General features: G+C 33.2%; 1 protein-coding gene and 1 long non-coding RNA gene across 3 annotated transcripts; one reads left to right on the top strand and one right to left on the bottom strand.

Moving 5' to 3' along the window:
- Positions 1 to 587: 587 nt before the first annotated feature.
- Positions 588 to 24,595, bottom strand: LOC128175647 (uncharacterized). Of its 2 annotated transcripts, XM_052841439.1 has the most exons (11): positions 24,553 to 24,595; positions 22,746 to 22,872; positions 22,424 to 22,603; positions 19,063 to 19,221; positions 17,028 to 17,094; positions 15,050 to 15,174; positions 14,890 to 14,941; positions 9,495 to 9,559; positions 7,244 to 7,285; positions 6,555 to 6,659; positions 588 to 4,094 (listed from the first exon to the last, which is right to left on the bottom strand). In XM_052841439.1, the coding sequence occupies exons 1-10, from the start codon at positions 24,589 to 24,591 to the stop codon at positions 6,583 to 6,585; spliced, it is 933 nt and encodes a 310-aa protein (XP_052697399.1). In that variant the 5' UTR covers positions 24,592 to 24,595; the 3' UTR covers positions 588 to 4,094; positions 6,555 to 6,582. The 2 variants fall into 2 exon arrangements, with proteins under 2 accessions (XP_052697399.1, XP_052697400.1); XM_052841440.1 differs by lacking the exon at positions 7,244 to 7,285.
- Positions 20,092 to 21,132, top strand: LOC128175649 (uncharacterized). Its single transcript, XR_008242704.1, has 3 exons — positions 20,092 to 20,526; positions 20,651 to 20,765; positions 20,872 to 21,132. It is a non-coding gene; the product is annotated as an uncharacterized LOC128175649 (long non-coding RNA).
- Positions 24,596 to 24,660: the final 65 nt, after the last annotated feature.

Raw genomic sequence — 24,660 nt, 5'->3', positions numbered from 1 at the left:
AAAAATTAAACTGAAAACAAGCTGGCATAACTTTTAAGAAGTTGCTGATTGCTTGTAGTCTGCTGAATTAAATAGACAATATACACAGGGATTCCATTGTTTGTATTAGACTGGTTAGTCTGTCATTGATTCCAAACACTGCCACTAGCTCATTGGAATTATGGACAATATTACCCAGGTGAGCGTTGTGGCTCCTGGGCCTCTTGTAATAATTGTGGCTGTCTTGTAACTTCGTATAGATACTTTCTGAACCACATAGTCCAATGCCACAAACCACAGCAAATATGTAAAAAAAAATAATATCTACATGTAGCTAGGGGAGGGTTAAATGCAAACTGGACTGTAGTTGAAGACCATGCCTATAACCAGTTTTCTAATACAAGACTGTTGATGCACTAAATTTGCCCAAGACTTCAAGCCATAAATGACTACCAGTAGTTTCATTACCTCCGACACAGCTACTTCTATGCCAGTGCATTTGAACTTTCATCCTGATGTAAACTAAGTACGGCTGTAGACTGACTTATGGAAGACTGAGTCTCTAAATGTAAAAGATCGGAAAACTAAAACAAAAACTCAAAAAGTTTTATCTTAATTTAATAATAATGGCCTTTTAATATCACTGGTCAGTACATGTATATAAAAATACACAAAAATGAGATTCTAGAACAATAAAATTGTCAATACATGTATTGAGTACAACAAGTGCAGCAGTATGTTCTTCTACAGAACCGAGTATTCTGTAATATCACAATATACCTACATGTATATCATATGCTCAATCATTAAATAAAGGTTTAATCAGTATATTACCAGCACATGCAATAAAAATTATCACAATAATACATGTATACATCTACATGTTTTTTGGGAGATTACGTACGTCCTATTTATCTTCAAATTTATCTAAATTATTGATTTTAATCATAACACTTCTGTAAGTATAGCATGTACTTGCAATAGAAAATTGTGCTAAAACTTTTATCTTACAGTATTGAAAAAGTACCTGCATGAAATACTTAAGTCTATCTAAGATATGCAAAATGTAAATCTTAACAATATGATATTCAGTATTGTTCAGTATGAGACATATTAGCTGGTATATATAGTTTAATTATTTGACTTAACATGCACAGTAACATTCACCGGTATTTAAACAGTACCTGGCAGCTAGCTTTCTGGGACTAAAACCCAGATCAAGATCATTACCAATTGAAAGACATACAGCTTAATAACAATTAACATACATGTTTAAAAAAACAATGAACGGTTCCGATGTATTCACAGTACACTCCATCAATAAATAGATAAAAATTTGAGCACCATGGGGAACTCATTTTTATGGCACATACTTTCAATAAATCTACACAAACAGATCTATCAACAAACATAATTTTTTATACAATAGTAGTGAACATTTTTAAAAATATTCTTCTTTTCCAAAAAATTTGTACAGAAAATTTTTAAAAAATGGCACAAGGTTGCAATTTTGAAAATTAATTACCACTTGCATTTCAATAATTTGATATCCATTCTTTTAATAATTAAACCTCAACAAAAATATACATAGAGTGATTTTTTAACTTGCATCGATTGCTACATGTATATTGCATGGTCTTGTGACTAATGGTATTTAAACATATCATTAGGACAAGAAATGGCATCATGATTTAAGTAAGACGCACCTAAAATAATTTGCTTTGCCCTCACACATGTAAAATTACACCTAAAAGGAATGATTGTTATGAGCATTGAATTCTCAATCACATGTCTATGAATAAATATATATGCATGTATAATTATAAAAAAAAAACTCCTCACAAAAATCAACTTTGGAATTCTGTATTGTCACATAATGAACATTAAATGTACCATTGTAAATACTTTCAAATAACTTAACTTTGGGACTAAGTTCTAAATACTGCTTTTTAAAGCTATCAACAAACATGCATCTCACCGGGACCCATACAGAGATTTAAACCTGTTTTGCATAGCTTTTCAACAATTTATTGACCACCAAGAATATTACTATAAAAAAATTCATTCCATGTCTGATTTTGCTAGGTAAATAATACATTTGTACGTGTATTCAACAATGTTTAAAATATAACTTTTAAAAGTTTGAACTGTAACAATTAAAAAAAACTTCCCATGTACCAGTAGCATTCAAATGTACAATTTCAACACTTTTCCACAAAAATTTACTGAACCTAAGTTACACAACCTTCCTAAATAATATGCATGTTTATTGCTGAGCAAGCAAAATAACCTGTCAAAAAACTGTCAAACTAGCTTTTTTTGTTCAATATTTATATATACATATACGTTTATTTAATAATCCTCATAAACTGACCAGAGCAAATGACTATTTAAACACAGACCAGAAAATAATCAGCACCTCTGTGTTTGTGATAATTAAGATACTTAATTAAAAGGCCGCCATAAGGAGAAACAACAAAATTTACAATTAAGGGGGCTGGATGGTCCAAGGCCATTTATAGATAATATTAATCTCATCCAGATGAAGATCTCTGAAGAAAGATAAAGGAAAATGTTCAAATTCTAAATTTAAGTTTAAATATTTGGACTTTTTCTTACTTTAAAATAATGTATGACAAAAACATCCCATTTGAAAATCTAAGGTAAGTAACTTAATTGATTGCCAACCATCAAGCCCTCTTAAGTTTGTTGGGATCAAATTTTAAGGAAGGAGTCTTTTCTGGTTTTCGACTTGTCAAACGTAAATTTGATTGTTCATTAAATCAAGATGAAAGGAAATTAAAATAGTATATTTTTCTTTCTTTTTTACTATCATACAACTTGGCATAGAAAAATGTAATCAATGTTTAGAATGGAACAAGGATTATATTTTTGGCGTAATATTGGCGTAGGAAAATATCACGTTGCGCAATTCAGAATTGCTGCAGATTATATATATATAATGAGTCTGTTTTAGCATTTTAAAAACAATAACAATAATGTTGGATTTGTTTACTAATGTGAACTAATAATATGATACTTGGGTTTCAGAATATGTTTTTAAAATATGATTTGCCTATCAAATAACATTTTTATAAGCTTTTTAAAGCGCCCATTCTAAACATTGATTTTTGTGAAAAAATCACTAAAAACAGTTTTTCTCTCTTATGAAACGGTCAATATATTAGCTTTTCTGTCAATTTATATCTTTATATAAAGTCTTCATAATACATAAAAATTAGAAATATTTTATTATTGGGAGCATAAAAAAATAATCAAAATTTCTTTAAAATTTAAGAAAATTAGAGGAAATGCGGGCTAAGCAATATCAATTTTAGTATAAATATTTATTCCAATTTAGTAGTATTAGCTGATAGACACTCTCATGGTCTATGATTTCATTGAAGATTTGAATCTTCAAATCTTAAACAAATGTCTACAGAACTATAAAGAACTACACTTATTTTTATCACTCTTTAGGTTGAGGAAAAAGGTAATGACCTTGACCTGACCTTTATCCAAAAACAAAAAGGTCAAATTTAATTAAACTGATAGAATCATTAAGTAATATGATCCGTTTGACTGTGTCAAAATTTCATGCATTTCTTATTATAAGAAGTATGTTTGATAATAAAAAGACTCCTTCCTTAAGGAAATAAAAATTTCATAATACATGCACAAACAATAGCCAGTATATTGGTAAATATATATGTATATTTTAAACCAGGTCTCCATTAATTCATTATTTTGATTCCACTACACGCATGATATGTGTGTGTGTATACACAGTTGAACTTCGATATCTTGAACACCGATATCTCGAATACAAGTTTCAGCCACTTATTTTTTAAGTATTTTACTTGCTATCTCAAATACTCGTATATCTCGAAGTTTTCAAACAGTCCCATCTAGTTCGAAATAACGAAGTTTGACTGTATATAATTAAAAAACTTTTTTTTTTTTTTTTTTAATTGTTTTTGGTTTTCTTCTCCAGTCCATATTATTTTTATTTATTGTTTTTGGTTTTCTCCTCCAGTCCATATTATTTTTATTTATTGTTTTTGGTTTTCTTCCTCCAGTCCCCTCTTTTTTCACATGTCTCAAACTTAAGATTCCTACAAAAGAAAAATTATACAAACTGCACTTTATGAAATGTACACACATAATGTAATAATAAGAGTACATTTAAGATATTGAGCTAGCAAGACATAAAGTTTTCAGGAATCATCAACATGAAACAATTTTAATTTTCAATATTTTCTTTAATTAATAGCAGAAGGCTATAGAGTTTGAACAAAATTTGATCCCTTTGAAGTGCAAGTTATATTATATTCTTCGATGTAGAAATGATGCATCTATTTCAATTTAGCAAGTTCAAATAGATGCATACATTGAAGAGCAAATTATTTGCTAATTTCATGAAGATGGTCCTGTTGGAAAAATCTATGAAAATTTCATGCATGAATTTTTAATGCAGTTATGATGACTATGATTACACATTATAAAGAGCCAAAGCTCATAGAACCATCATATTTTAGAAAAATAGCTACCGGTACATGTACAGGGCTATGACAAAAATATTTGTGAATTTTTACATACAGAATGGTGGAATGGGGAATAATTCTAATTATATGCTGAGTTGACAGATTTATTTTGAAAAAATATTTGTCAACTACCCCGGTAGTGAGATGAAAACATCAAAAAGAAAAGACCTCAAATTCTTTGAAAGCTGTCAAAACATGATCATAACTGGGATAATAAGACTTACAAAAACTAGTTGAAGAAGGGTTTGAAAGGACATTTCTAGTAAACTTAATGAAAGCAGAGATGCTAATAACTCTGTTCACCCATGGACAGTTCAAAGATTTTTGCATGATCGACATGTTGTTCAGTGGGGAAAAATGGTTGTTTCTGCGATCAACAGGAAAATGTGTGTTGCCTGATGTTAAGAGAGAAGAAAATTACAGTGAATAATTATTGCAACTCTGTCATATTTCCTGATGAAAGTTAGGTAGTTTTAGGAAAGATTCATTTTGTGTACGTGTATCAAACATCTAAAGAGTCCTAGCTACTTGCTGAAGTGCATGCCCCCCCCCCCCCCCCCCACACTCCTCCCCAGGCAGAGAAGGCTTTCACTTGGTTTTGGTGTAAGAATGCATCTCCTACCACTATGCATGGTTAATGGGAAAAATAATGCAGTCAAATACATTTCCATTTAAGAATAAAAACTTCATTGTCCAATGCTTCCTCAACAAAACCCATCATTTTTCAGACAACCACAAGCTCGTCCACAGAGCATGTTTTACTCAATACAAACAACAAAATAATATTCCTAATCGGGTTTATAGCATGCGACTATCTGAGATTTTTCAATTCTTGAATATGTTTTAAACATGAGCTTTAACGATCATTGTTTACCGCTGATTTACATCTTTGCACTTTCAGCTATGGGGAAAGTAACATTATAAGTTAAAAATAGAATATGACCTCTTTGTGATACGTTATTATATCCCCTTCTTTGATTTGACAAATAATATCAATACATATAAAATTTCTAAACAAAAGAAATTCACTGTAATACACGTATAATATATATAATTCTGAGAGATTCATGGTGCAGTTGAACGCCTGATTGCACAATTATGTATCAGGCACGTAGCATCAGGGGGGGCCAGGGGGGGCCTGCCACCCACTTTTTCTCACACCAACTAATTTTTTTAAATTACATATAAAAAATGGAATTATCACGGAGTTGGCCCCCCACCTTTTTTGGAGGATGTAAAAAATTGATATGAAAATAAGAAATAAGGATTGAAATTGAAGTTATATACTATATCTCCCCCCCCCCCCCCCCCCCCCCCCCCGGATTAAGATTTTGGGAAAGTCTTATTTCCCTTTTTTTTCTTTTTTCTTTTTTGCTTGTCAAGATTTTTTGGATTGGTCTGGCCCCCCCACTTTCAAAATCGATGCTACGTGCCTGTGTATTGAACAGCATACGTTTTTATGTATTACCGTATGATGATAAACGGATAATTTTATGAGTTTTGTTTATGTATAGTAACCCATACGACCTATAGGCTGACCCCACAAGGGACATAATTCAATTTATACTTTGCAGAATATAAAATCAACATGGAAAGGGATTTTACTGTGTTATTATCACGAAGCCGATAACTGGTACAGTAAATCGTAAAAACTCGGCAAATTCGGAGCGTGCTAAATAGCACAAAAACAAAATGTTTGAGTTCTAAATTATGATATAATCTAACAGACTGATAAATTAGGAGTTCACTATTTAAAATATGTCAAGTTTTATTCACATATATCAAGAAATAAGGAAACACGAAAAGAAAACGTAAAATTATAGCCGATAACTGGTACAGTGCCAGTAAGGTTTTAGTTTCAGAGGGTAAACTAAATCCTTTATAATTAGTTTTCGTTAAGGATGTAAATTCATGGGCAAGGGCTACCCACGAAAACCACGAAAATTGAGCCACCACTAATTATAATGATTGCACAGTATTAACCTACATGTAGCTCTTTCAGAGTACCATTAAGCTCTTTTCTTGGAGTACCTTATTTCCTTGCAGCAAACTGTCCCAACTAGACCATACTGGTGTCCTCTGAGGGTTCAGCATTGACATTCTGTTCCTCTGGTATATTGAGCTGATCGTTCACACCTGCAAAAGAGATCCTTAAATAAAACATAATTGACATCATTGAAAAGTTGCTTGAGATTAGTAAAGTGGAAAAACTGTAAAGTTTTATGACCCTAAGAAGAAAGTACAGTTTCATTAAAATTGCCCTGATATAAATTCTTTTAAAATTCTTCCAAAAATATCAAATTGTAATGTTATTTTGCGAAATAATACTAAGTCTTGAGGATAAAATAATACACACAAATACATCATCTGATATTTACAAAAGATAATAATAACATCATGAACATGTAGTGCATTCTCCTATACGAGAATTCTCCTAAATTCTAAACAGCATGTTTTTTTCAGTTTTTTTATGCCAGGTAAATAAGTGAGGCAAGTTGAAAATGGCCAAGTTAATGTCTTGCATCTCAAAAACTTGCGATGGTTTTCCACCAGATTATTAAGGTTTAAATCCCTTTATTTATTCATTCATTCATTATATCAATATGATACCCATAACAACCCCAGAGATGAAATGCTATGTTGGTGTTCTTGAAAGAGTGACAATTTAAAGCAAGTCAGTTTATCAGCAAACTACGAGAATATTTTTACACCTTCCTCACCATTATTCAGGACTGCGTTCTTCAATCTTTGTATAAATTGGTCTGTTTTAAAAAAAAAAATCTTTGAGTAATGCTTTGTTTCATTGATAGATCGAGTCATAATACTTAAAGCTGAAATAAATTTTAAAAGATAAGGAGAAGATTTTTAATCACTCAGTTGTTACTAGAATATATATTGTAAACCAACTTTTTCTAGTGTGCGAGAAATTTTTCTTGAGGTTTGAGAGAACCTTGTCAACACAATATTTCTCAACGTGAACCAGTTCTAAAATGTCTCTTGAATGTGAAAATTAGTCTACCACAAACCAGTTTATTTCTGGTAAAAAATAAATAATCCATTTTTTTAAAGTCCATGCAGTTACCTTACAATCTACAGTATAATATGTTTTCATTTGTGCAATCGAAACAGCAAAGCATACATTATACATTGATGAATCATTCTAAAAAATGTGTGCCTGCATGAATTTCACTGTTTTATTTAGTTTTCACAGGACATATTCCTTACCAGTGCAGTGGTTGTCATTATTTGAATAACTGTAATGTCTCCCTCTTTCCTTAACAGTTTTGTTCATATGTTGGCAACAACATTTCCAATGAACAAGTAGATATTTCAGTTTATACTGAACAAGAGGCCCATGGGCCACATCGCTCACCTGAGGAACAATAGGTATGATAAAATCAGCTTAATGGAGTCATAATACAAACTATCTGGACAATGTACAATAATACATGTACTGTAGATCCTGTATATAAATAAAATCCATTTTTCCCCTGGAAATTCTTATGTTTATAATCATTAGTCCCTTTTCTAACAGGATGATTTTATAGTCATATCACATGTTGAGTATTGCAGTTCTCAAAAAGATCCTTAACAATTGTTTATATATGGGATATAAAGCTACATCAAACTCTGAACCTTCTTGTGAGGCCGAAGAATTGTCCTGGAGCCAAAGTCTTAACAATTATAAAGAATCATCTGGCTGATTAATTTCTGAGAAGAAGATTTTTAAAGATTTACTCTATATATTCCTATGTAAAACTTTAACACCCCTCAAATTGGCCCCACCCTACCTCCAGGGATCATGATTTTCACAACTTTGAATCTACAGTACCTGAAGATGCTTCCACACAAGTTTCAGCTTTCCTGGCTTATTAGTTTTTGAGAAGAAGATTTTTAAAGATTTACTCTATATATTCCTATGTAAAACTTTGACCCTCCATTGTGGCCCCATCCTATCCCCGGGGGTCATGATTTTCACAACTTTGAATCTACACTACTTGAGGATGCTTCCACACAAGCTTCAGTTTTCCTGGCTGATTAGTTTATGAGAAGAAGATTTTTAAAGATCTACTCTATATGTTCCTATGTAAACCCCCCCCATTACCCTCGGAGGTCATGATTTTCACAACTTTGAATCTACACTACCTGAGGATGCTTCCACACAAGTTTCAGCTTTCCTGGCTAATCAGTTTATGAGAAGAAGATTTTTAAAGAAATACTCTATATATTCCTATGTAAAACTTTGACCCCCCCCCCCCCCCATTGTGGCCCCATTCTACCCCCGGGGGTCATGATTTTCACAACTTTGAATCTACACTACCTGAGGGTGCTTACACACAAGTTTCAGCTTTCCTGGCTAATCAGTTTATGAGAAGAAGATTTTTAAAGAAATACTCTATATATTCCTATGTAAAACTTTGACCCCCCCATTGTGGCCCCATTCTACCCCCGGGGGTCATGATTTTCACAACTTTGAATCTACACTACCTGAGGGTGCTTACACACAAGTTTCAGCTTTCCTGTCTTTATATTTCTTGAGAAGAAGATTTTTGAAAATTTCTCAAAAATTTTCATTAATTTCTAATTATCTCCCCTTGAAAAAGGGTGTGGCCTTTAATTTTCACAACTTTGAATCCCCTTTGCCTAAGGATGATTTGTGCCAAGTTTGGTGGAAATTGGCCTAGTAGTTCTTGAGAAGATGTTGAAAATGTGAAAAGTTTACAGATGGACAGATGGATGACAAACAAAATGTGATCAGAAAAGCTCAGCTCAGCTCAGGTGAGTTAACAATATACACAAAATAACACATTATAACATGCATATGATGCATAGAGTGACCAGGAATTTTTTTTCAAAAACTTACACCTAAGACTGGCTTGAGACACAAGTTTCAGAGTACATGTATTACATATATTCTCCAGATTTCATCAAATTGATCTAGCCAATATTGTATTGTTAAGATATTCTTACCAAACTTATTCCTGCAGCAAAGTTTAATGCCCAAATATACAAGTATAATCACTGCCAGGGATACCCTGAAAAAAAAATGATCTTGAGATTTCTCTACCTTGATCTTTGTACATAAAGTCCACACAATTAAATGGAAACTCTATTTATATACGTATGTTTAAACGGTATGGTTATTCTATTCCTTTTATTAAAATTTGAAGAAAGGAAAAGGGACATTCCCTTCCCAAGGCCTTAAAGGTCACCTGAGTACACATAGCTCATACAAAGACTTGTCAAGGAATCTCATATAAGCATTTTTAAAATTTAGCCTCAAAAATATGGTAATGAACACCCCCTCCCCTACCTGCTCTAAAAATTTTCACCTCCTCTACCATCTGAAACCTATGGTTCAGATTCAGCATTCCAGCATGTCAAGTGAATATCAGTATAAAATGCACATTCTAGCCATAGTGTTTTCCCCAACAAATACTGTATACCAACTTTTGTTCACGTTTTCATGAGGTTTGCAAGGGCCTAGTCATCGTAAATATTTCTCGCCACGAACCAGTCATTGTCGTATGGTTGCGTACTCATCTGGATAAGCCTTGGTCACGAACTTTAATTGTTGCGAATCAGCAAAGTAAATTGCGAAATAAAGTTGTAACGATTTGTAAAAGTTGGTTTCCAGTAATATATTTACTTCTATCGGGGATGATTCCTTCTGTTTATGGAAACTTATAGTTAATTCATAGCTCTATGGAAACAGGACTGATACCTACACGCTTGTTTATAAGTTTGTTGAAACCTACAGCAACCTAAGATAAATCATGGACTGCAAGAAATAATCATGACGATGTCAGACTCAAATTCCGATAGGAGACAATTGGCTGTTTCTTTAAGCTAATTAACGTATTGATGAACATTTATAGTAATTTAGTGAATTTTACTTACTTTTCACGATCAATTCATTAATTTGTTAAAAGAAAGATGTAAATATAACCAATAAAATGCTTTCTTTGCTGATTCATTCGAGTTATGAAGGTAGCGATCAGTTTGGGAGCGGCAGATCGTTTGTACAGTAAAACTCAGTAATAGAGAAGTCCAAGGGACCAATGGATTTTCAATGTTATATCCTTAATTCGTTATATCCGTATAAAGAATTCATGATGATAGCTATAGAGAATTCACTATATACATAGTGATGATTCTGTAAATCACTTAAAATAACTGAAATAGGCTGGGGGTTGAGGGGGCCGCCTTGAGGACTCCTCATGGGTTGCGGTGTCTGGGGGGGGGGGTGAAGCCCCCTGCCGCTGACAAAATTTAAGCATTAGTAAACCCAAAATAGCCTTAAATAAGAGACTAAAATGGAAGCTTACAACTTTTTTTCAATTATTTACAGAATGCAACTTTTGGAGCAAATGCTGTTCAATGGCCTTCCCTCCTCTTTTTCCATAGCTAATGTTTTTTTGTACAGAATACATCTAGCTTTTCCAGTTTCAATGGTATTCTGAGTATTATCTGATATTTTTTCCTCAACTTGTCGTGATAGCCAATGCCATTTCCAGGTGTTATTTACACTTTTGTCTACAAGTTTGACATCATGTTGACAAGGAATTCTCAATCACCCTGATGTTTGCATTTACCTTACTAGGATATAAAAGCAAACGTCTGGCTGATGCAGACAAGATCACGGACAAATCAAATTTTTTTTTCAAAAGGGACAAAAACAGGCAATGATCGAAAAAAAAAAAACCTGGAATATCGGAGAGTACTTATAAATATCAGATTCTTTGATTCAAATTAGCGGAATTCCACTTAATATCAGAAAAGAATCATCACTGTACATACTATGTACTTTTGAAAAACGATCATTATTATAACTAGAAAACTGACTAGTCAGGAAGGGCCCCGCTATGAAAGTTAATATAGAGAAGTGAAAAAAACTTTGAATTCCATCCTCTTTATACATGTATTAACAATGATGAAAAATAAATGCCTGGCAGAAGATGTAAAGAACTGGAATATATAGGATCTCGTGATTTGTAGTTGGATATGATTTTCATCCAACAATTAAAGCGTTTTTTTCTTGAGCCTTAGTGAGGGGATAAAACATACAAGTTGGATAAAAATCATATTATACTACAAATCATGAGATTCTATTTATCCCATGTTTTATACACCGCAATCAATGTTTACACTGTTTATAAAACTCTACATTATTTTACTTCATTATGCCTAGGCAAATCCCATTGTAAAGTCACAACTGTGGGATATCAAAAAAAATATCCAATGAGTCATATCCACGGGATAAAGTGGGTTAACATGGGATGAAATAAAATTTGTTAAAAAAACAAAGAATTGATACCAATGCAATGATACCTAGGCTTTGCCTCTATTCAATAAAATTATTATAAATCATTGTGTACGGTATTTTAACCAAAATAAAATATGAATATCATATTTTAAATCCATATTTCAAAGAATGTACACAATACTACACATCATTCAAAATTGACCTTAACTTCGAAACAAAGTTCATTTGCAGACACAGGCAGTGCAGTAATTAATCTCAATGTGACAGATAAAGATAAAGCTTAGGATTTTCTTCCTGTGGAAGGTTAATTAATCCCAAAGGACAAATATTGCACAGCCTTCCATACATTCTCAGCAGTTATCTCTCTTTGCCCATTCATTCTCAGCAGTTATCTCTCTTTGCCCATTCTTCTTATGCATAGTTAGGAATCTACCCCACCACCCCAGCTCCAAACCAGAAGACATAAAGAACCAAACTTAGCATCAAAATATGTATTTCTGCCTACTGAACTACCATACCAAATTTGAACTTGATTGGGCAACCATAAAAAAAGTTATTAGAAAAAAACAGGAAATTTGTGGACGGAAGAGTGACAGACGGACGGACAGACAGAAGGACGGACGGACAGAGTGATTACTATAGGGCACCCGCAAACCCTTGCGGGGCCCTAATTATAAATACTCCTTAATAAAAAAGATTTTCTCCACAAAGTTTCTGGCACTATATTTTTTGTCATGGAAGCTAAATTAAATAACATGTTAATATGGCTGTTTCATGTATTTTTCATATCCCTGACTAAGAGCGCAAATAATGGCTTTTTATCGGTGATACACAATATTTCATACAATTAAACATCAGTATAAAACTAGAGGTACTGTGAGCAAGCTCACAATTGATACCCCCCCGCTAAGAAAAAATCATAACTCATGTTTTTTTTCTATTATAGAAATATTGGATGAATCTATTTCATCGTCCATTTTCTATAAATAACAACTGCTCTATTTTTTAATGCTTATACGAGTACACAAACCAATTTGTATTCTTTAAATTCCATTTTAGTTCAAGTTAACTGTTAACGCATGAGGAAATTTGCATCCTTATGTTTACAAACATGACTCGAATCAAACAAAATTCCACATGTCAAGCAGCCACTTAATATAAACATTTTGAATTATTGGTATACTGAGACCGATTTTTTTTTTTAACAATGACCTTGAACTTCCTCAATTGACCTTTGGTCAAGGTCATGACACACTCTCAGGTTATAAGCATTCTATATGTGAATTAAGAACTTCCAATACTTGTCCATTAGAAAGATATGGACTGGACACGAGTTTTACACTTTTCTGCAAGTGACCTTGGCCTTGCCCAAATGACCTTGGGTGAAGGTCATGACCAACCCTTAGCTCATAAGCAATCTTTGTGTGAACTGAGAACTTCCAATGTTTCTCCATAAGAAAGATATGGACCAGACAAGAACTTTGCATTTTTTCTGCCATTGACCTTGACCTTGTCCAAATGACCTTTGGTCAAGGTCATGACACATCCTTAGGTCATAAGCAATCTTTGTGTGAAGTAAGAACTTCCAATGTTTCTCCATTAAAAAGATATGGACCGGACACGAATTTTGCACTTTTTCTTTCAGTGACCTTGCCCTTGCCCGAATGACCTTGGGTTAAGGTCATGACACACCCTTAAGTCATAAGCAATCTTTGTGTGAAGTAAAATCTTCCAATGTTTCTCCATAAGAAAAATATGGACCGGATACAAATTTTGCACTTTTTCTGTTGGTGACCTTGACCTTGTCCGAATGACCTTGGTTCAAGGTCATGACACACCCTTAGGTCATAAGCAATCTTTGTGTGAAGTAAGAACTTCCAATGTTTCTCCATTAGAAAGATATGGACCGGACACGAATTTTGCACTTTTTCTGCCAGTGACCTTGACCTTGCCCGAATGACCTTGGTTCAAGGTCATGACACACCCTTAGGTCATAAGCAATCTTTGTGTGAAGTAAGAACTTCTAATGTTTCTCCATAAGAAAGATATGGACCGGACACGAATTTTGCACTTTTTCTGCCAGTGACCTTGACCTTGCCCGAATGACCTTGGTTCAAGGTCATGACACACCCTTAGGTCATAAGCAATCGTTGTGTGAAGTAAGAACTTCTAATGTTTCTCCATAAGAAAGATATGGACCGGACACGAATCGAACAGACAGACGGACAGACGGACGGACGGACGGACAGACGGACGGATGGGGTGATTCCTATATACCCCCCCAAACTTCGTTTGCGGGGGGTATAAATATAAATATAAACATTGAATGCTTAATTAAATATTAAATGGTAGTGCAAACTTATTTAACTACCTAGTATAAAGAAATTTGTTATAAATATGTTAAATTTTGTTATCATTCATCTCTACGGGACTCAAAATCAGTTCGCTATATCCGTAAATTCGTTATATCCAAATTCAATTCGTTAGAACCATAAACATTTGTTGGAAATTTTACCAGGAACTCAAAAAACTATAGTCGAGAAATGGCTATTTTCGTGTTCGCACTAAACGAGTTTTACTGTACTAATAAAATATAATGCTGTATAAATATGTTAAATAAATGTGTTAACTGTATTCTGTAACATTATATACATTTTGAAAAATGTATATAACCCGCAAAAGCAGGTTATATAAAATTTTTCTGCAATGTCACCACCTTCATATCTTGCATGAATCACCAAAGAAAGCATATCTTATTGTTTAAATGGACATTAACTGTGCATTTAGTTTTCCCAATATGAAAATTGGGATTATTTTTGGATATATGGCCCACACCTATGAGGTCCCAGGGGTGGTAGAGCCATGAATTTTACAATTTAGATTCCTCTTAGTATCGAAATGCTTCACCCCAAAAATGGTAACAATTGGCTTTGCAATTTTTAAAGAGAAGAGAAAAATGTAAAATTGTTCCCTGATGATGGTATGCACGACGACGGACGAAAATCAATTCCAATAGGTCACCTGAGTCACTCAGGTGACCTCAAAAAAAAAGAAGATGGAAGATTAAGGCAAGATCAAAATTGTTAATTCTATACTCACAATGATAATACAACTATAATAAGAATGTTCGGATCCAAACCACCATCCTTGTCTAAAAAAAACGAAAACATGTAAGATTCAAGTCAATTATTCTAACAGTTCATATGATAAGTTGAGCTACAATGATTAAACTTCATGGGATATCTAACATGTAAGATACCTTCGTTAACGCTTGGAAGTGTGGTGTTTCTGGTGTCGACTTCATTCGAATTATTCTGGACGTCTGTGGCAGAGGCTCCGGATGTGGAGGGTGTTGTTGGCTGAGTAGTGGTCAATTTGTTGGTACTAGGGACACAAAGTGTAGAAAGTAATAGAAAACCAAATGAAGAATGGTCAACTTTTGACACTAGCAATAAAATATATATATTTGTTCAGATTTTATTGTGATTCTTTAACCTAGTTAATTTAAGTAAAAATCTCGTAAGCAGTGTCTGTATGCATATGAAAAAAAAAATATGTCCGATGGCCATTATGCAAACAATTTTTACAAAGTACTAAGAAAAGCCTGAGGAACTTTAATCTGATATAATAAAATAATAAGCCATCAAACCACAGATTCAGCATTCAAGCCTATCAGTTGTATATATGTATCATAAGATGCACAATCTAAGCAAAGATAGAATAATATTTCAGAATGGCCATCAAAGGGCACCTGCTCCAAAAACCTTAACCTCCTCCAGCATATGGAACCTATGGCTAAGATTCAGCATAATCAAGCCTGTCTATAGTTCATGTATCATAAGATGCACCATCCATGCAAGTTTGGTGAAGATAGTTATGACCATAATAACTTAGATATGGCCATCAAAGGGCACCTGTTCAATCATTGGAAATTAATTTATGGGTCAAATTCAGCATCCAAGTCAGTGAAAATAGGACCAATAATAAAACAGATATAGGACCTGCTCCAAAAAATTGAACCAGGTCTGGAAGCCAATGCCAAGGGTGTAACAGGGGTAGACACTATCTTAAAATCTATGGTTGCCTGCAGGGCTACCAAATTATAATTCTTACTATCCCTGTCCGTGAATTTGTAGCCCAGCAGCCAAAGTCTGCTGGCCGAGTTGCAGAGCAACGAAAGGGGTAGGTGCGGGAGGGGATTTCCCCCTCCTGGCGGGGGGCGGGGCACAGGAAGCCACCCCCGGGAAATTTTGGAAATAAATATGCCAAATGCTGCATTTTGGCTGTATTTTTTAGCAAAATTGTAACTTTATCAATAAGAAGTAAAATGATTTTTTCACCTTAACAGAAGAAACAAAATTTATTTAGGCAAGTAGGCCTATATTTATCTGTCAATTTTTTAATTTAAAAAAAAGTACTGTTACCAAGATTTCATCTGTTCCATTTGTTGTTCCCGAATAAAGAGATTTAACTCAAGACTTATAACTCATAATAATGCCAAATCTTTAAAGAAAATTGACACCTGGTTATGTTAACAGCGGTAGAACCATCGGTGATATTCTTGATCCAATAGGCAATGCCATATTTTTCCTAGATCAATTGTCTACATCGGTGCACCGCTTGTTAATTTACTGACGTTTCAAACACTTTGATAATCCAGATTTTTGATAAGTTGGACCAAAACAAGGTCGAACAAAAACATAGTAGAGAGACCGAGTTATCTCGCACCGATGATTCAAAATCTTTGTAGCGAATATTTGGAATTTGTATATTACATTTTTAAAAATATTTAAACATTGCTTTGACTGATACTGTGGAATCATTAGATTTCGTGGTGGCTCAATTTTCATGGAATTCGTGGGTACCTCTCATCCACGAATTAACATCCTCCACGAATTAATAAATTATTGTAATAAAGTCATATTTCCTTGGTAGGTTTAACAGAATACACGAAATTACGTCCCCACGAACTTGTAAAATTTAACAAAATCCACGAAAATTGGCCCCCACGAAATTTAATGATTCCACAGTAGTATGGTATTTAAAATTTCAGTAGCCCCACAGGACAACCTTTATAACTTGTTTGGTAGCCCGACCACAAGTTACAGTTGTCCCTGGCTAGCGGGCTACCGTTAGTGTCAAACTCTGTGTAACATTAGTCCCCTCCCCCCTTTTGACTTTGTCTTATTAAGCTAAAAAGTGATCAAGTAAAAACTATTTATTTTCATATGACTTACTATTTTTTACATGCACCATATCCTACGTAAGGTTTAGAGTACCCCTTCTCACACTTCTGGATGCTGCCTAAAATTAAAGAAATATGTGGCATAAAATCATACAAGTATTTCTAAAATATCATCCAAGAACAATAATCAATATCTAACAACTCGCAAATTAATATTAAATATTTAATTATCACTTAATATATATAAATTCAAAATATAAAAGTGTACTGAGGTGTTTTTATATCATCAGCACTTTGGTTAATCTTAAAAAAATGGCATATAGCAATCTCAGTTTAGCAATGTTGTATCTATTTCAAATATCATATCAATACATGTTGTTTGAAAACAGCATGAAGCATTCATTCTTATGCCAGGGCAGAAATTTCTATTTTTGGGATCTAGTCAATCTATACAATGCACATGCACACACATGCAAGATCTTTGTGAGCAGATCAAAGGATCTTATGTTTTTAAAAGATAAGATTTTTGTCAATTATAATGTAAAAATATTATATTTGGCGTGAATGATATTTGGCAGAAAATAGGGCCATGAAATCAAGAAGAATATGTACAACACTAACAACATAAGATGCATTGAATTGGCATTGTTAAAGGAGTTTGAAAAGACTATGATATGTTTAGAATACATGCATTAATTTTTATATATCAGATAATGTCGGAGGAAAAATTTCTACGTAATACTTGTAATTTTAAAGGTCATTACATGCAGCAATCCAATTCAACATGCAGACAGACTGTGACACTTCCATACAATTGTCATACATGTCTAGGAAAGTTTACCCAAGGTCTCCCAAAACCAACAGCACACACTGTCCATGTCTGCTGCACCACCATTGAAAGCCCCGCTAAACCAAGTAAGCACTTTTCTTACACCATATACAGATTCCTTTTCCATGTATGTTTAAAGCTTACCGAAAGAAGAAAAGTTTTTTGTGTAGATTATTGAGCAGTAATTCAGTATTATTTGTCTTTAACCTTCTATGCTTTTCTACACTATAAAAAAGACCTGAAGAAAAAACTTCAATGTCAACAACTGGTCGTCTTTGCTGAATGGATACAGAAACACTTTAGTTTTGATTAAAATACATTATATTTTTTGTGCAAAAGCCTGTTCTCAAAAACACAATGTTCGTTCCATGTCTATTTCAGCAAATTTCATATTGTTCATGACACATATAAAATTGCTCATATGTAACAAACAAGAGGCCTACAGGCCTTGGCGGTCACCCGAGTACCATAGACGGGCCTGTCAGAAGGTGTCAATTTTGCATTTTAAGATAGATTTTAGAGTCTTTATTGCATATTGCTTTATTAAGTATAATTGTTTAAATGTTAATCATTAATAATACTTGGTAGCAATATCGGGGACATCGTGGCATCATACACTGATAATGTTACTGCAGTTTTATACGCCATTTAGAAGTGATAAGATCGACATATGTCATCTGAATCGACGTATCGTAGGATTTTGTTAAAATTTTGGCTATCGACGATTCGTCGGGAAAATACGGTAAGTTCTGAAATTATCCTAATTGAATTTACACTTATAAAACTGCTTCTATACCATATTCTAAACATGTTGAAGATCTAACAACAAGTATTCAAATTTTTCAGTGTCTTTGTCTGTTAAAACACTTTGAATCCATTTTGTAATTAACAGTCCAAAAAATTTGATTAACATATTGTTCCAGTGCAAGTGAGGTTTGCATAATTAAAAGAAATTAAAATCACATAAATATGTCAATATTACATTTTATCGTACAACTGCTGAAAATTATACATAATTATATAAGTAATAAGGAATCATTCCTTGAATTATATGAGATGATAATTTCGGTCAGAGTGTGATCAATTTTATTGGATTTGACCACTTCCAGACCAAAATTATCACCTCATAATACTCAAAGAATGATTCCATATGTATTTCCTAACATAAATTCCAAATTACCAGTTACTCACTTCACTAATATTAAATATATTCTAACTTCACTAATATTAAATATATTCTATTTTCTAGAAAACTTACAATTTGGTGTCAATCCCCAATCTACTGGGATATCAGATTCTGCCCCATTCCATTTAACACACTTTCGATAGTCATGACCACAGTAACCTTTATTTGCATTACAAATACAGTTCTTCTGTGCTCCGTTGATATTGCATTCATGTTCATTCACAATGAAACCTAAAAAAAAAAAATCACAAATTTGTGAGATTTACTGTTACAAAGTGACAAAATTTTAAAATACTCTATTTAAAGAATGATACAAATGGTATCTTTTAACTACCTAAAGCAAAAGAAATGAATTACACTTCTTTTCTGTTCCTAACTCACAAATTATACATTTTTTTTATGTCCAAATTTCATGATTTGTTGTGATGGTACATCCCATTGACAATGCATGGTTTTAATTCCACAGATTTCCCAGATTAATCAATTTCTTTTTTAATTAAAAATTATCATGATTTTTAAAAAAATATTTTATATGAACAGAGAAAATTTATACCATATAAATATAAATTATTATAATAGTAACTTGATCCGAAGGGTCTGATCACGTCTTAATGCCAGGGGTGGATCATTGGATAAAACGAGAGGCAAAGCATCAATTTTGATTACCTGCAGGTCTGTAGCCCCCGGTCTGAAAAAATTCCAATGGACGACCTGGGAGCTACAGTGCCACTCATGGGTAAAAAAAACTGCAATTTATGGTACACAAAAAATACTGCTAGTTTTGGACTGAATAACCTTATTTTCACACAAATTCTGTGGAAATAATTGGTACAAATAAATTCTTCAGTCAATTAACAACTGATATAGGTACTTTATTTGCCTAAAACTTTTTCTTCAACAGGCTTACAAACCTCAAAAATTGAAGTACGTTAAATTTGTACCAATATCAAGAGTTGAAATTTTTACATACAAACAAACTGTTCCACTTCACTTTAAAGGGGTTGGTGATGGAGTTTAAAAAAATATAAGAGGCAAGTGAAGTGATGATATCAGTAGTAAAATGTCAAGGAATCTTTTGAAATCAATTGTATGTAAGAACATACATGCCAACCTTCCCGATCTAGTCGGGATTTTCCCGATTTGAAGCATCGATCCCGATTTCCCGATCGGGATTTGTAAATTGTACAGAAATCCCGATTTCGTAAATATTACGACAAGATACCCCGATTTCCGACACGAATTTTATATCTCGCGCGGCTTCTGTTTGGCCAGCCAATCAGAAATCGGGATTTAGGGTTGCCATTACTGTTTACCTGTGGCACATGTCGTGATTTGGGATGTGTGAACATGTGTTTGGAAGTTCATTGGAGTTACTGAGAGCGTGTGTTGATAGTAATTAATCGGCATGTATTGTACACGCAGAGAACGACCTAGGCGATCGAAGTTAATTGTTGAATAGATAAAGAACGAATGAAGCAACTGACCATGCTGACAGTCACCGATCGCTTGTAAATCACTAAATGTTTCCGAGTGATGGTATGTAAAAACATTTTCACTTTAAAGTTAACTATGATTAAAAATTCCTTTAAAATTTGTAAGTCTTTAAATTGTTTAAAGAATTAAATTAAGCTTAGCGTAACTATCTTTAAACTATTTTTAGCGTTAACCATGGTGGCTACAGCGAATGGCATATCTGTAAATGCATCCACCCTTCAGGTCGATCAGAAGTCGGAATGCAAACGTTTTGCATTGGAAAAAATCTTTTAAAGATGAAGGTTAGTACAATAAATTGTTAAGTGTATTGTAAACCATTTGTATAATAACATTAACATTATGACAAACACTGCATTTAATAATATATATGCATCATATTTTTTGTAGGCCATTGTCCAAAGAAAGAGAGCATATGTTTCCTGGCTGCAGATTCTTTCACCATGGACCTGAATTTTAAGCACACTTGTTGAAAGTTTTACATTTGTTGTTAAAGAATAAACCTTTTTGTTTTATATTTGTTAGCTTGTTTGGATATATTGAATAAATTCTGATAACATACAAAAAAAGACAAATTATATTTTTACGACTAAATGTCGCGAATTTGTAGAGATGAAAAATGTCGTTCGCGAAAAATCCCCCATGAAGATTTTCAAAAGTTGGCATGTATGTAAGAATGTGTTCTGAAATAAGGTTCATCAGTCAAAAACTAGTACAATAAAATTTGTAAGCCATAGATTTTTAGCAGAGGAATAATGATAAGTAACTGTCTTAACAACTTCGATGCTTGAGAAAAAATAATTATACAATAATAATGCAATTTATTCGCAGTGGCTTAACAGGTCAAGACCACTAGATTTTGTGATGTCGGCATAAATTTGCATACTAAATTAGCCATCTGTTTCCTTTTATCGACAAACCAATCAGATGAATGAGTTGCAAGGCATTGTGGGCCAGCTACTACAAGTTTCAGTATATACAAAGTGTATTGAAAAAATATACCATTTTGAACTGTCCTATTGGAAACTCATTTTGAATGATTTTTCAGAGCTAGTTTATGAAATAAATATGGACAATTATGTCTTTCAATTCTATGCTCATATTTAAAAAATACTGCATATGGGGCCTTATGAGGCCAACTTCTTTATATATCCCATTGTAAATGTTCAAAAGAGAGGTAATGTCCTAATGAATTAGAAGCAGTGAGTACCATTTTTTCATGTAATACCCCATATTTTTTGGACAACATTAGTAGAATGTGAATTCATATTTTCTTCATGCAGGGACACTCATCAGATGCTTAATTAACGTACAAAATGCGTACTATATGCTACATAACTTGCACTCCTGCATTTGTATATTTCTTTTACTGCAGTGGCTATTTATGCATGTTTAAAATATACAGTTACCTGTATTTATTTCTAGTGCACCAATAAACAGTTATGCAGACAGTTTTTTTATTTATCAAAATCTGTTTGTTGATACTGATCAGTTTTTGATGCAACAATTGATCAACTGAAACAACAGTATTCTTCTATGTGAGCATGGAACAAAGTTAATAGTACATAATCTTTCCTTTGTTACCTTCAAAAGTAAAAATCAAGATGTACGAATATTCCGGCAACCAATAAAATATTGTGTATAAAACAGACAAAAACCATGTGCATTTGTTGAATCGTAAACACAATGTAAACCATCATGCTCTGTGTCTCTTTTACTGGATTGGAGAATCTGTTGGACGTAATATATTGTCACATGTTCAATAATGCTATCCATATAAGGTAGTGTACCCGACCTGCTTAATGTTCATGAAAACTTGTTTTATTGCAAACACTTGAAATTAAAGACACTGCAATGTTTTCCAAGTCTACGGAATCTATAAAAGAACTGAACTCTTTTTTTATGGTTTCAGGTTTCAACCAAAGATTTTTGTTGCACTTACCTTCTGGGCCACAATCACATTCAGGTTTTGTACAGATTTGGTGCTCCGGTAATCGATAAGGGGTATTAATATTACCAGTGTTTACTCTGTCTAAATTAAAGGTATTGTTCCCACACGGAACACACTCATCTTTCCCAGGTTTGGCAGAGTCGGTTGAATTGCAAAGAATGAAATAGTGATCTACAAGTTGAAAAATAAGTTTGAATTTTTGAGACTGATTATAAATATAAATATATAAATATAAATTTTCTGTGAATTTTAATTATGTCAAAATATCATTAATTTTGTAAAATTCTGAGCATTGAAAAGTGATTTGACTTACTGATCTCACACTTCTTTGGTATACAATAAAAAGACCCTCTTTGGACCACATGGGCCTTTGTCTCTGTCCCATTAGTCTCTCCACTGCTTTGTACCCCAGGAACCAGTCCAATGGAACAACCAACAACCTGTGAAAAACAGATTTTTAGTGCCAAACTTTTATACATAATATTTTTTTATCTAATTTTCTTTAAACTGATAGCCTAATAAAAATGTCTTTTAAAACAATTAAACTCAAACATATATTTACAATACATGAAACACAAACATGTACCAATTATCCGATTAACATCATAGAGCATCCAGATTTTAAATAAAATAAAGACAATTCCAAGGAAAAGATACAATAGCTAGGATCCTAAACAACACCCAATGTCTAATACCTCCAGCTCTATACTCTATCCAAGCTAGGTTACTATTCTCTTCATTTTCGATGATTTTTTCGAAAAAATATGCCATACATCAAGGAAGCACAATGTGTATATAAATATAAGGGGGACCTCCATGATTCTCTTTTTGACATGACATCTTCTATTTACCCAAAGAAATTAACAGGGATCTCTTACAGAGATTTATAATTGAAAAACCCTGCATCTTTTTCCATGCAGAAATATAAAGTTTATCTCACACAATAATTCAGTATAATCAAATTTGCAAATCAAAATCTTCGAGATTTTTTTTTTCTTTAGTTATGATGTTCAGTCTGACAATAAAGGGGCCAATTAAGAGATATTTTTCATTCAAATGTTTGAATCCGGAAGTTTTTATGAATATCAAATATTTCAAGCTAATATGTTGCTTAGACATCTTAAGACAAACTGCGTATTTACGTCAAGGACAGAGTATAAAACCACGGAACATTAACTGGCAAGATTGGAAATGTACAGCTTACGTCAGTTTCACTTGTTACAGTCAAAACATTGAAATGGGCAGGAACAAATTGACACGGACGTCTGAGAAAACATTGGATGGAAACTGTAGTTATAGGAAATGTATGTAGTGTATTTTCAATCCACCTCAGCATTTCTAACTAGCTAAATAATTTAAAGCGATGGAAAAACATTTAATTAGTATCAGAAAACCGGTTGAAAAACATTTAATTTCATCAGTAAGTAAAAAATCAGTGACTGTGAAAAGATACCAATTCGGAGATATTATTTATATGCAGGGCAAGCATTGTCCGATGACTTCTTATATGAAACATTTTATATACTCTATTATTGGATATAATTTTAATCTTATAAATGGGAACTTTGATTGTTCTCTGTGAATAAACCCCGTTTCAACTATGGCCCCACTTGATTTCAGACTTGTGAGGACTGATTCTCTGAAGTCATCGGACAATGCCTTAATTGCCTTGCGTATTATATTTGCGGATTATATACTTATTTGGTGAAATAATTTTTTTTCAATCATTTGCTGATACTAAACATAATGTTTTCGATCGCTTTAACCAGAGACATAAATAACATGTATAGCAAGTTTGAAGTGCTGAGTAGGATTGAAAATACATTTCCTACAACTACATGCATGTACAGTTTCAATACAATGTTTTCTCAGATCTATGTCCGTGTCAATTTGTTCCCGCCCATTTCAAATTTTTTGACTGCAACAAGTGAAATTGACGTACGCTGTATATTTGCCAGTTAATGTTCCGCGGTCTTAGTACCGGTAGATATAACAAAATGTCAAAAAATGTGGTGCAAGAAACGTGGTTTCATCTTTCACCAACCCTTCGCCACAACCACCAACCCCTACACTTCTTCCAAAAAATGAAACATGAAATAAAAATAAGTGCATCTACTTACGAAGCATATCAGAATACCGGTACATGGAATGAGCTTCATATCTACACTAGTTCACGTTTCAGTTTTCACCAACTTTTGACAACACTTTTCTGGCAAGTTGCTTCCACC

The sequence above is a fragment of the Crassostrea angulata genome, chromosome 3 (assembly GCF_025612915.1).
Source record: "Crassostrea angulata isolate pt1a10 chromosome 3, ASM2561291v2, whole genome shotgun sequence".
NCBI classification, from domain to species: Eukaryota; Metazoa; Mollusca; class Bivalvia; order Ostreida; family Ostreidae; genus Magallana; species Magallana angulata.
The sequence above is the reverse complement of the archived record's forward strand: the minus strand, read 5'-3'. Positions and strand labels throughout refer to the sequence as shown.

Excerpts from the sequence above, each read along its gene's own strand:
- LOC128175647 (XM_052841439.1), bottom strand. The coding sequence starts at position 24,591 with ATGAAGCTCATTCCATGTACCGGTATTCTGATATGCTTC. Across the intron at positions 15,175-17,027 it reads TATGGTGCATGTAAAAAATA|TACCAACAAATTGACCACTA; the intron begins GTAAGTCATATG and ends TTGTGTCCCTAG. Across the intron at positions 14,942-15,049 it reads ACTTCCAAGCGTTAACGAAG|ACAAGGATGGTGGTTTGGAT; the intron begins GTATCTTACATG and ends CGTTTTTTTTAG.